At 35.8% G+C, this 14,384-nt stretch overlaps 1 protein-coding gene across 1 annotated transcript in view; it reads left to right on the forward strand.

Annotated features, from left to right (window-relative positions):
* Positions 1-13,578, forward strand: part of ZNF33B (zinc finger protein 33B) — a 38,068-nt gene extending 24,490 nt beyond the window's left edge. The window contains 2 exon segments of the mRNA XM_074337337.1: positions 8,128-10,199; positions 10,201-13,578. Of these exon segments, the coding sequence (XP_074193438.1) occupies positions 8,128-10,199; positions 10,201-10,314 (2,186 nt within the window). The 3' untranslated portion in view covers positions 10,315-13,578.
* Positions 13,579-14,384: the final 806 nt, after the last annotated feature.

The raw sequence follows: 14,384 nt of genomic DNA on the forward strand, positions 1-14,384 counted from the left end.
AATTAATCAATGAAGCCATCTGGACCTGGGCTTTTTTAATGGGAAGTTTTAAAACTAGTTCATTGTTTTTGCTTGTTAACAGGTTTATTTTCAGATTTTTCTATTCTTTCTCAAGTCAATTTCTGTAGTTTTTTTTGTTCTAGTAAATTTTCCATTTCCTCAATTACCTAATAGTTGTTCATAGCATTCCCTATGATTTTTGTATTTGTACTGGACAAAATATCCCTCTTTATATCAAGTAGTGTGTGTGTGTGTGTGTGTGTGTGTGTGTGTGTGTGTAAAGTGTATTTTGGCTTAGAGTAGTAAAATCATTCCACATTTCTTATGGATGCTGAGTATATGATGTATCTTTTTCTATTTTAAAAATTTTCAGCCTATTTGTGTCTTTGAATCAAAAGTGCCTTTTGTAGACAGCATGTGTTTGGATTTTCACATTTTGTGCAATCTTGCTTTCAGTCTGAAGAATTTCTTTTATTTCCTTTAAGGTTGGTCTCGTAGTAGTGGAGTTTTGGGTTTTTTGGTTTCTTTTAGTTTTTTAATGTATGGATTTATTTCACCTTTAGTTTTGGAAAAATAGTTCTGATATCTTGGTTGACAATTTTTGTTTTCCCCACAGAGTATATTATCTTACCCCCTGGACTCTATTGTTTCTGATGGTAAGTCAGGTGTTAATCTTACTGGAGTTGGAGTTCTCTTGTATATGAGACTTATATTTCTCTTCATGCTTAAGAAGTTTCCTCTTTGTTTTTTAATAGTTTTACTGTGATGCATCTTGGTGTAGGTCTCTGGGTTTATCTCATTTGGAATTTATTTATCTTCTTGAATTTGCAGATTATGTCTTTCATCTTATTTACGAGATTTTCACCATCATTTTTTGACTATTTTTGTACTCCTTGCTCTTTCTCCTCTCCTTTGGTACCCCCATTATTAATATGTTGGTGCATTTAATGATGTCCATTTGTTTGAGGCTTTGTTCAATTTTCTGCATTATTATTTCTCTCTGTTCTTTAGGTGGCATGATGTGTATTGATCTATCTTCAGTTTGGTAAATCATTCTATAAACTTCATTCTGCTCCTGAGCCCTTCTAATGAATTTCCATTGCAGTTATTTTAATTTTCAAATCTAGAATTTTAATTTTTCTTTTCTCTTTATTGATATTCTCTGTGTGATGAGACTATCATACTCCCTTTACTTCCTTAAGCATGGTTTCCTTTTGTACATATTTATAGTAGCTTTTTTGAGGCCTGCTAAGTCCAATGTCTGGACCCTCCCAAGGGCAGTTTCTATTGCCTGCTGTTTTTCCTGTATATGTAAAAATTTCTTGTTTCTTTGTATGTCTTGTAATTTTTTGTTGAAAATGGATACTTTAGATAATATTTTCTACCTACTCTGGACTCTTCTTTCTTGCCAGCACTGATTGTTAGTTTTGCTTGCTTATTTATTGGTTTAGTGACTTGGATGCACTATTTGAATGAAGTCATTTTCCCCCCACAAGTGTGTTATCTGTGATGTTACTGTCAGAGTTCTGCCTTAGGCATGCACACAGTCCCTAGAATGACAATGATATTAACAGGGTGCTCTTTGAATGTCTATGTAATGGTTAATTTTATGTGTTACCTTGACTGGCCTAAGTGATGCCTAGATAACTGGTAAAACATTATTTCTCAATGTGTCTTAGGATGTTTCTGAAAGATACTAGCACTTGATTCAGTAGACTGAGTAAAGAGATTTACCCTCATCAGTGTGGGAGGGCATCATTCAATCCATTAGGGCCACAATAAAACAAAACGGTGAAAGAGGGCAAATTCTCTCTTTCTTCTTGAACTGGGACATCCATTTTATCCTGCTCTCAAACATTGGAGCTCTTGGTCCTTGGGCTTGGGACTTTGGGACTTAGGACAGCAACCCCCTAGTTCTCAGACCTTTTGACTTAGACTGAACTATGTAATACAACTGGCTTTCCTGGTTCTCCAACTTACAGATGGCAGACTGTGGGGCTTCTTGGCCTCCATAACTATATAAGCCAATTTCTTTAATAAAACAGTCTCACTCTCTCTGCCTCTCTTTGTCTTTGTCTCTGTCTGTCTGTCTGTCTGTCTCTCTCCACACACACACACACACACACACATATACATATATAAAATCAATCTATCTAACTAATTGGTTCTGTTCCTCTGGAGAACCTGACTAATACAATCTCTTTCTCTGATTCTGTGTTAACTTGTCTGCTTCTATTGCTATCACACCCTGCTTTTGACCTCTACAAATTGTTGACTGGTTGCTTTATTGTTTTCAACAATATCTTGGCCATATATTTGCTCTATAGATTGGTTCAGTTAAATTTAAGCCATGTTCAGAGGATAGTCTGTAAGGTTGCCCTTCATGCTGCTATTTTAGAAATCATTTCCTAGAACACATAATGTAAAGAAATTATTACTGTAGAAAATCTGTGTCTGTGTGTATATTTTTATGAATGTTCTGGTAGATAGGGACAAATCTAATAGCTTGGGATAACTCTTTTTATTTGTCTCTTTCCATTGTTCCTTCTGGTGTACTTTTAGTGGGTCTGTGGTTTAGCTTTTTGCTTTCATGGAATTACTAGCCTCTTCTTAATTCCTTGTCACTGAAATGCCATTGGTTCCAAGGGTGGCCTTGAACTTACCCATACTCTTACGAAGTGAGTTTTCTTGATAATTTTCTAGGTAAAAGCTCTACATCATTGCCCTAGAACTGGGAGCTGGAACAGTGTTCTATTTCTCTCAAAGTGATAATTGTGCTTTATGATTAGTAAGAAATGTGTGTATTTCTCTCTGAATGTTTCTGATAGGTTGATATAAACAGTACCTTTCTATAGAAAATATAAAACTTCACTGAAAAACTTAAAGTTTTATATCTATGAATAGATGTATCTTACTGATTCATTGGAAGGGCTAATATCATAAATGCCTACCTAATTTCACATATAGATCTAAGTAAATGTAATTAGAATTTATACGGGATTGTTTGTTGTGTTCATTTTTGTTTTCGAGAAGTGACATTACCCCTTAATAGTTAGAATCCAGAAAATGATTGAGATATATAGTAAGCCTGTGGTAATTAGGTCTCTTGGTTTGGTTCAAGGAAAGCCTAGAAGATGACCTTTCTATACATGGGAACTTGATCTCTGGATAGATCCAGTACGGCAAATCACTGGCAAAAGATAGGAGAGTTTTCTAAGTTGAACTTAAAGTATGAAGCATAGTTCTTACACTTATTGTTACTGTCTCCCTTGGAATGTAAGCACCATGAAAGCAGGGATTTTGCCTGGTTTCTTTACTGCTGTATCTCTACTTTCTAGAACAATGCTTTCCTCTTAGTAAATACTAAAAAAATGTGATAAATATTGGTCTCTTATAAATTAATACAAAAAATACAGCTCAAGTTTTAAAAATGGTGAAAAGGCAGAGGTACAAAGCTTCATTGGTAATAAAGAAATACATAATAAGACTAGAGTTAAAAACTACCATATACCTATTTAAATGAAGAGAATTAAGGAATATAACAAAACCAAATATTGTTTACAATGCAAAAAATGGATATTTTGATACAATGCTGTGGCCAAACCACTTTAGAAAACTATTATCTTATATAGTTGAACATATGAGTATACATTCCCTTTGATCTACTTTTATGCCTTATTCCTTTGAGATACAGTTTTATATCTCAAACTGTGATGAGGAACATGGTATTTTTGTTTAAAAATATTTAACATGTCATTGTCTTAAATATTTTAAAAATATCAACAAATACCTTTATAAAATAAAAGGTACAGAGCAAAGACATACAAAATATAAGCCTCACTTTTTTATTATTAGATTTAAACATAAAATTACACTTTAGTTTCTATTAAAAAATAACCTTCCACACCCGGCCAAGATGGAATAATAAGGGACTGGATTTACCCTTGTGTCTAAAACAACTAAAGCCATCAGAAAAAAATATATGAAACAATGAATTTCAAGACTAGTCATCAGCCAATAAAGGACAGAAATTTCTTAGAGCCAGAAAACACAACACTTGAGACCTGTAATAATAGCCTGACCAAAGCAGTGAACCCTGGTAAAGCCGTCTACTCTCAACTGAATTGAGGATATGGACTTGGCAGTCCAGAGAGAATAAGGCTGCTTATAGTTCACAGGACAGGAGGACCAGATAGGAGATAACTGCACAGAGACAAAAGTCTGGAGAGCTATATTGGTCCTCTTTGAGTACTGAGCAGAGTGTTGATCAGCTCATGTATGTGAGGAAATTAAAGAACTTTGGAAAATAATTAGAGGGAACAGTGGACAGCACTCATACAGGGCCTGCAAAAGGAATGTTCCCCCCAGCCAGAGTGGAAAACTCATCATTCACAGAGTATTGAGTAGTATACTCAGAAAAGTTTTGCCTCAGTCGTGAGGAATAATGCACCTTATGACTGAATACTGCACCAAATTTGCCTAACAAGTCATAAAAGACCCAAGAGTATCAAACTGTTTCCAAGTGACTTAATGCATTGTAGAACAGAGCACAAAATTACTTATAGGAATCCAAAACTACCCAGCATCTAATAAAGTAAAATTTACAAATGCTTCCGTCTATTGAAAAATTATCAGATATACAGACAAGTGAGAAAACCTGTGCCTTGTTGAGGAGACTAATGAATAAATCAGAATGGACTCAGAATTGACCTAGATGTTAGAATTAGCCAACAGATTAATTAAAAGTTAGTATAATGGAATTCCATGTGTTTTAAAATTTAAATGGAAATGTGGAAGATGCAACAACAACCCAAATGAATATTCAGTATAAAAAAGATTGAAATTGAATTTCTAGAAATGAAAACTACAATGTTTGAGATGAAAAATAATTTAGGCTAGGAATTAATGGAAGATTAGACATTGCAGAAGAAAAGATTAATGAAATGGAACACATAATAGTGGAAGCCATACAAAATGAAGCAGAGAGTTGCAGGGTTTCAGAAAAAAATGAAAGAGCACCTGTGAGCTCCAGGATAACTTCATGTAGGCCTGTTGTCACACAGCAGCCTAGCAGACTGTCCCCCCATGTCTTTCCTCGTGGAAAGAAAAGTGTGAGACTGTGCCTTTTTGGGACGTTACTTATCTCAATGTTTTACACTTCATGTCTCTCTATCTAGTCTCCATAAGAGGGTTTGCAGCCAATGACGAGTAAGATTCCCCATGGTGGGGGGGGACAATTCAAGCCAAGCGTAACCCCATGGAAACCCCCGATGAGCTGCCTTAGAAAGATCTGGGAAGGGTCCTTACCTCCCCCTTCCCGCTGCCTGGGAAAAACCACTGCTGACTCTGGTTTTTCCTGTCTCACCTAATTATGAGAAAAGTCTTTAGAGTAATAAGATCAAGCTCTCTCTGCTCAGCTCTATAAAACAGTCTCGACATGTGCTATATGTCCTTTAGGGAGTCACATACCTCACCTCAGTCATCATAGGACTTTTTGCTTTGGCTGTTTGGAGACCAACATAATTGGTTTGAGTTGTTTCTATAATATAATGGATGAGTCTCACAGACTGTGTCAGAAACAATAACACTCCCTTGTATGCTTATCAATAAAAGCCACCAGTCGGCTTGATTCTGGGCTCCAGTCTTTCATGACTGGAAACCCCAGGCCTTCTGAGATTTAACTGCATTAAGTCTCTGTTTGTTTCTTTTTTAAAAACTTATCTCAAAGCTGCCCTTTCTCGCACCCTCACTGCCCATGTTGCGCTGGACGCGACAGTAGCCTAACATGTATTTTTGGAATTCCTGAACAAAAGGAAACAGGGAACAGAAAACAATATTTGGAGAATTCATGATTAAAACTTCCAAATGTAGTGAGAACCCATCAATCCAAGATGCTCAACAAACCCCAAGCATAATAAGCATGAAGAAAACTACACCAAAAAAAGCTCTAAACCACTGTTAAAGAGGAAATCTTAAAAGCAGACAGTGACGAAACATAAAGATGAGAGCAGATTTCTCCTTAAATGAGGCAAGAGAGAATGTAGTGGAGCATTAATTTTAGAGTTTGGAAAGCAAAAATATCGACATAGAAATCTATACTCAGCAAAAGTAGCTGTCAGAAACAGTAGAAAAATAAGGACGTTTTCAGATACATAAAAGATGAAGGATTTTATTACCAGCACATGTTCTTTAGAAGAAATGTTTTGATATCAGATGAATATCTACATTTACCCCAAAGAATGAAGAACAGGAAATGATGACTACATGGATGTGTATATAAGACATTTCATTTAAGTCTGTAAAAAAATATTTACTTTAACAAAAATAATAACAAATGTATTGTGAGGTTTGTAACATCTAAGTAAAATATATGACAGTTACAGCCTTAAGGGCAGGAGAAGTGCAAGTATAATATTGTAAGATTCTTATACTATATGTAAAGTCATGTAATATGACTTGCACATACACTTATTAAAGATGTAATCATATTGATAATCACAAAAAATGTAAATGATCTAAATACCCCATTTAAAAGTCAAAGATTGTGAGGTGAGATCAATAAGAAAGGTAATATCAAATTATATGCAGTTTAGGATTAAGTCCTCTTCATAAATTTATATTTATCAATATGAAAAAAATCTTTCACTATCAGTATGCTTGGCTTTGAAATCTATTTCATCTGATACTGACATAGCACTGCAGCCTTTTGAATAATTCTACCACTGTGTATCTTTTCCCATTCTTATGTCCAATATATTTGAGTCTTTGAATCTAACATGTTGCATACATACAGTTTTATTTTTTGATTTTTACTTAATTTTTTTTGCAGGCTACTTTCTTTATCCAGAACTTTCTGATCCAATTTCTTCTCTCAAGTCTATTGTTGGTTTTTTGTGCTTTCCCACATTTTTTATGTTATTCATTAAAATTTCAGTCATATCTATTTTCTCTGGGTTCACTGTTGGTCTGCTTGGGCTGCTATACCAAAATACCGCAGACTGGCTGGCTTAAACAACAGAAGTTTATTTTCTCACAGTTTACTTTACACAGTGCTAGAGACTAGAAGTCCAAAATGAAGGTGCCAGTATGGTTGGTTTCTGGTGAGGCTTTTCTTCTCGGCCTGCAGACAGCTCCTTCTTTCTGTGTCTACACATGACCATTTGTCTGTACTCGTATGGAGAGCAGGCAAGCTCTGGTGTCTTTTCCTCTTCTAATAAGGGCCCCATTCCTTTTGGATTAGTGCTCCACACTTACGATCTCTTTTGACCTTAATTACCTCCTTAAAGGCCCTGTCTTCAAATACTGTCACATTGGGGATTAGAACTTCAACATTTGAATTTGGAGGGGACACAGTTCAGGCCATAACAAACTCCTTGTAATTTAATACTATTTTCTAAGATAATTTTGTTGGTTTTACACTTTTATTCTTCACTTTGAGCAGCCCGTACCTCCTTAGTACCCATCTACTACAAAGACCCTTTTTTGGATTTCCTAGTCATCTGAGCTTATCTATGAGAACTGAAACATCATCTCAGTATTTTCCTGCCCACAGTGGAACTTTTCCTTTCTGGGAGTAATTTTATTTGTATTTAATCATTTCTGAGTTCTCTGTCTCTTCTTTTACATGTAGTTCCTGCAGTCTTGAGCTGAATTTTTCCATAGATATGGACTCTATATCAGTTGCTTCTATGTTTTAATATTTATTTCCTTAATGGTGATTTGTAGTTAGTATTGTATATCTCTTACTTATGCTAAAGTAATAGGTTACTATAGGTAATTTATTGCTCTCCTTATATTGATTTTTATAAGTTTTTTGGAGGATACATGGGGAGATTTCAGATTTAAGCAGTTGTTATTATTCTTCAGACATGAGAAACCAAATGTATGTGTTCTAATAGCCAGTTTTCTCTCCCTTTTTCTACTATGCTAGGCTTTTTGTTTTTGTTTTTCTTTCTTCACCTGAAACCCAAGAAATAGAACAAAAAATACATACTTACAATTGTTTTCATCCCTGGAGACTGGAAAAGTTATCAGGTCAGCTATAACATGGGGCATTTGTATACAGGTCATATTCCATAAGAAATGTGTTAATACTTATATAGTAACATTAATTTTGCTTATTTCCAGAAGTCTGGAAAACTGATTACACGGAACAGCGGAGCCAAAAAAACCAGTCTCAACATGTGTGGGAAGTTGTATACATGAATAACAAAATGCTGACTAAAGAACGAGATAATGTAATAGGAAAACCATTTAATTTGGAGACAAAATTTTTTCCTTCCAGAAAAATACTCTGTCAGTGTGACTCCTGTGGAATGAGTTTCAAGTATATTTCAGAATTGATTATCAGTAAGAAAAGCTATTTAGAAAAAAAGACTGATGAATTTAATGTCTGTGGAAAATTACTACTCAGTACTCTACATAAGAAAACTCATATTAGAGAGAAAAGTGAATTTTTAAAAAATGAGAAAACTTGCGATCATAATGAGGATCCTATTCAACATGAGAAGATTCAAACTTTAGAGCAAAATTTTGATTATAACATAGATCGAAAAGCCTTCCTTGAAAAGGCAATATTTAATACACACAAGAGAGAGATCACAGAAGGGAATGAATGTGAATATAATGAATATGAGACAACATCCTGTGAGAACTCCTCCTTCTCGTTCCATCAGATAACTCCCTCAAAGGAAAATCACTATGAATTTAGTGTTTGTGGGAAATCCTTATGTGTGAATTCTACCCTTTTGAAGCATCATGGGGCACATATGAAACACTGTGAATGTAATGGAAGTGAGAATAATATCAGGAGGAAGTTATATTTCTCACAACTTCAGAAATCTCATAAAGGAGAGAAACACTTTGAATGTAATGAATGTGGGAAAGCTTTCTGGGACAAGTCACACCTCACTCGACATCAGAGGATACATACAGGAGAGAAACACTTCCAGTGTAGTGAATGTGGGAAAACATATTGGGAGATGTCAAACCTCACTAAACATCAGAGATCACACACAGGGGAGAAACCCTATGAATGCAGTGAATGTGAGAAAGCCTTCAGCCACAAGTCAGCCCTCACATTACACCAGAGAATACATACAGGGGAGAAACCCTATCGATGTAATGCATGTGGGAAAACTTTTTACCAGAAGTCAGACCTCACTAAACATCAGAGAACACACACAGGACTGAAACCCTATGAATGTAATGAATGTGGGAAGTGCTTCTGCATAAATTCACACCTTACAGTACATCAGAGAATTCATACAGGCGAGAAACCCTTTGAATGTTCTGAGTGTGGGAAATCTTTCTGTCAAAAGTCACATCTTACACAACATCGAAGAACTCATATAGGGGATAAACCCTATGAATGTAATACATGTGGCAAAACTTTCTACCACAAGTCTGTACTTACCAGACATCAGATAATTCATACAGGGTTGAAACCTTATGAATGTTACAAATGTGGGAAAACCTTCTGCTTGGAGTCTGACCTCACAGTACATCAGCGAACTCACACAGGGGAGAAACCCTTTGCATGTCCTGAATGTGGAAAATTCTTCAGCCATAAGTCCACGCTTTCTCAACATTATAGAACACATACAGGGGAGAAACCCTATGAATGTCAGGAATGTGGAAAAATTTTCTACAACAAATCATACCTCACTAAACATAATAGAACACATACAGGAGAGAAACCTTATGAATGCAGTGAATGCGGGAAAACCTTCTGCCAGAAGTCACAACTCACTCAGCACCAGAAAATTCACATAGGGGAGAAACCATATGAATGTAGTGAATGTGGAAAGGCTTTCTGTCATAAGTCAGCTCTCATTGTACACCAGAGAACTCATACAGAAGAAAAGCCCTATAAATGTAATGAATGTGGAAAGTCTTTCTGTGTGAAGTTGGGGCTTATTTTACATCAGAGAAAACATACAGGGGAGAAACCCTATGAATGTACTGAATGTGGGAAATCCTTCAGTCACAAATCCTCCCTCACAGTGCATCATAGGGCTCACACAGGAGAGAAATCTTGTCAGTGTAATGAATGTGGGAAAATTTTTTACCGTAAATCAGACCTTGCCAAACATCAGAGATCACACACAGGGGAGAAGCCCTATGAATGTAACACATGTAGAAAAACCTTCTCTCAGAAGTCAAACCTCATTGTACATCAGAGAACGCACACAGGAGAAAAATCTTGTGATTGAAGTGAATATTAGAAATGTAGAGCCAAAATTCAGCACCTACTGCATGTCAGAGAATTCACACAGTGGAGCAAACTCTCTTGACATCCTGAATGTTCAGTAACCATCCATAAACTGGCCTTATTTTACTCCAAAGTAATGATATGGGGCAAACCCATAATCTGCAACAAATATTGGACGGTTTTGTTAAGAAGTAACATTCCATTGAATGTCAGGTAACTAATATTGGTATAAAACCTTACAGATATTTTTGATTTTGTAAAAGTTTTCAGCAAAAATACAAAATAGGTTATGTCAGAATTTATACGGAAGAGAAATCTATTTGAAACATAGTTCCAAAATTTCCTTTAGAAATAATGTAACATCAAAAGTTGTGTTTTGGTTTTGATGCCATAATTTTCTTTAAGAAATGTAACAAATTGTAACTTATGGATGTATATTGTGTAATGTAAAGCTTTAAAACAACAGCAAAAGAATAGCAAAACAAGGAAGTAGAATCACAAGAAGTTGCAATGATAGTGCATAGTATTCTCATGTGCCCTTCACCAGGCTTCCTCTAGTGATTATATCAAACTTAACTGTAATATATTCTCAAGTACAAGAAATTGATGGTACCCTTCTACTGCGTTAGACACAGATCATATTCAGATTTCAGCAGATTTTACATGCATTCTGTTTGTGGGTGTAATTACATGAAATTTTATCACTTGTAGATTTGAATAACCATCAGCACAGTTAGGTTACACAATCAAAAAGGAATCTGTAATTTGTATTTCATCAGGTTTACAAAGAAATCAGGATTTTACCACGAGAAGTTCCCTTGTGTTAATAATCATACCCTTCCTGCAGCCCTAATCCTGGCAACCATTTGAATATGAAGCTTTCTAAAAGCAGAGATAAATTGAATAATCAGGCCGTAGCATTAAATACATACGTGAAGCATCCCTTAAGTTCACAGGCCTTATGTGTGTATATGTGGTATGTTATATAAACTGTTTCATGTGCATAATGGGACAATATAATTGTGACTAGGAAATAGGAATATTTCTAGTTTAGTAGTAATAGTAGTAGTAGTTCTGCAACATCCCCCACATGTGTAGAACCTGGAGGAACAGTTTAAAAGGAGGACAACAAAGCTAATGTCAACCCCTTAAAAATTTGTGAATAAAAATAACAGAATAATAAAAAGTATTCTGTGCATAAGAGGTCTAGGCCCTATTCTCATTGCCTCCTTTCTCTTCTTACCCGTGGTTCATCCCAAGCCATGATGTGCCTTGAGTGTACGTATGTGAATACTCTAGCCTTCAGTCTAAATTTTATCCATAAAAGTAGCTGACCTCCATGACAGGGCCCAGGAAAGAAGCCACAGACAGATTAGATGATACTGAAAGGTGTAAGTTAGACTGTAAATTGAGTGGTCTGATGCACCCAGAGAGATGTCTGGGCCCTTAGAGTCTTTTGACTGTATGAAAAGGAGGGTTGAGGTTGGAGCAGGGCCAGAGTAGAGCTAGAACGGGACTTTTGTTGACAGTGTAAAGGTGGTATAGTCAATCACATGATTAAGTTACATAATTAGGTTACACAAGTAATCTAAGATTACACAATCTAGTGATCTTAGATTACACAGTCTAAGCTTCCATTTTAGGACACTAGAGAAAGAAAAGCAAATTAAATCTAAATTAGGCAAAACAAAAGAAATAACGATTAAAGTCAAAATCAGTGCAATTGAGAACAACCAATCAAGAAAATCAATAAAACCAAAAGCTGGCTCTTTGAAAAAGTCAATAAAATTGATAAATTTATAGCCAGATTAACTAAGAAAAAGAAGACACAAATTGCTAATATCAGTAATAAAAGAGGTTCCTTAACTACTAATCCGCTGGACATCAAAAGGATTGTAAAGGATTATGTGGACCGCTCTATGCCCACAGATTTGATAACCGAGATGAAATGGACCAGTTCCTTGAAAGACACAATCTGCCAAAACTCACAGAAGGATAAATCTGAATAGACAGACAATCTATTAAACAAATTGAATCAATACTTTATCTTCCAACTCAGACATTATCAGGCCCAGGTGGGCTCACTGGTAAATTCTACCAAACGTTTAAGGATGAAATGATAACAATTTGCTACAATCTCTTCCAGAAAGAAAAAGCAGAGGGAATACTTCCTAATTCATTCTGTGAGGCCAGCATCACCCTATTAACAAAACCAGGCAAAGACATTAAAAGAAAGCTACAGACCAATATCTCTCATGAACATAGACGTAGTAGAAATCATCAACAACAAAAAAAAAAAAAAAAAAAAGAAATCATCAACAAAATATTAGTAAATTGAATCCAATACACCATGACCAGGTGGGATTTATTCCAGGTATGCAAGGCTGGTCCAACATTCGATAATTAATGTAACACATCAACAAGCTAAAAAAGAAATGCCATATAATCATATTAATAGATGTGGGGTAAAGCATTTCACAAAATCTTAACACCCATTCATGATAAAAAACTAGGACTACAGGGGACTTCCTTAACATAGTAAAGAACACCTACAAAAAACGTACAGCTAACATTATGCTTAATGGTAAGAAACTAGATGCTGTCCCAATAAGATAATGAGCAAGGCAAGGAGGTACTCTCTCACCACTCCTTTTCAACATCCGTTGGAAGTCCTAGATAATGCAGGAAGACAAGTAAAGGAAATTACAGGTACACAGATTTGGAAGGAAGAGAGAAAACTGTCTGTGTTCACAGATAGCATAATTGTCTACATAGAAAATTTCAAAGAATCAATGACAAAACCTGACACTAGTAAGCAATTATAGCAAGGTTATAGGAAGTGATGCTTGGGTGGGTGATAAAAAAGAAATGAGCTATGAAGTAAAAGACATGGAGGAAGCTTAGATGCATATTGCTAAATGAAAGAAGCCCATGTGAAGAGGTTTATACTGTATGATTCCAACGATAATGCATCTGATAAAGGCAAAACTATGGGACAGTTAAAAGATCAGTGATTGCCAGGGCTTAGAGAGAGGGTGTGAGGGATGCGGAGGTGGATTACAGAGTGTTTTTAGGACAGTGAAGCTATTCTGTAGGTTACTGCAGAGGTGGATACATGCCATTCATTTGTCAGGACTCAGAATGTAAAATGGAGTAAACACTGATGTAAACTGTGGACTTTAGTAATGATGTATCAGTATTGGCTCATCAGTTATAACAAATGTACCACCCAATGCAATAATGGAAACTGTGGAGGGGGTTAGAGGTAAAGGGATATATAGGAACTCTGTACTATCTTGTCAATTTTTTGTAACCCTAAAACTACACTGAAAAATAAAATAGTAAATAAACAACCTTATATAGCATATAGCAGTGTGCTTTCTTGTATATTTATAAAATTGAAAACTCACATCATCCCGTAGCAGTTTTCCCATGATGAGGGGGAAATGCATTCTCAGAAGTCATATTGAAAACCACTAAAGTGTATTATGCCTTTTTGCTTTCCTAAGCCTTATTATCTTTTTTTGGAATTATCTTAAATTCCTTACCTCTCTTTATCTTTTTTATAACATCTGGTTTCTGTATGAAAGTTTTTGTCAGTCATATGTTTCTGCACTTTAATTATTAATATAATCATTAATGAACATTCGAGTGTGTGTGTGTGTGTGGTGGTGGTAGAACCAATGATGTGTTTGCAGCATATTCTGGCACCCCAGTAGGGGAACATACAGTGCAGAACAGTGGTTCTCCAGCTTTATTGTACTTAAGAATTAGGAGTGTGTGTTTAAAATGAAGGTGCCTGGGACCCATGCCCTGAAATATTGATTCATACATTCTGGAATGGGGCCCAGAAAAAGTTTATTTTGATCAAGTTGATTTGAATGCAGGTATTCTAAAGACCACACTTTGAGAAACAGTTACAGAATGTGCTGACTTACATTTTACCTTGTGCTCTCTGGTGTGAATCCAGGCTGAGTCCAGAAATAGCCTCATGAAAGGCAGCATCTAGAGCTGGAATGCAAGTCTCCTAGTGGAATTTCAGGTACTCGCAGTGAATGAGAAGGTCTCTGGGGTCTCTCGCAGCACCCCTGGCAGCACATCTCATTTTAATTTGCTGGGGTTGGTCTTATAAAGTCAAATGGGAGCCCCAGCTAGTCGAGGGTCTCATCTT

Source organism: Rhinolophus sinicus, linkage group LG07 (assembly GCF_036562045.2).
Source record: "Rhinolophus sinicus isolate RSC01 linkage group LG07, ASM3656204v1, whole genome shotgun sequence".
NCBI classification, from domain to species: Eukaryota; Metazoa; Chordata; class Mammalia; order Chiroptera; family Rhinolophidae; genus Rhinolophus; species Rhinolophus sinicus.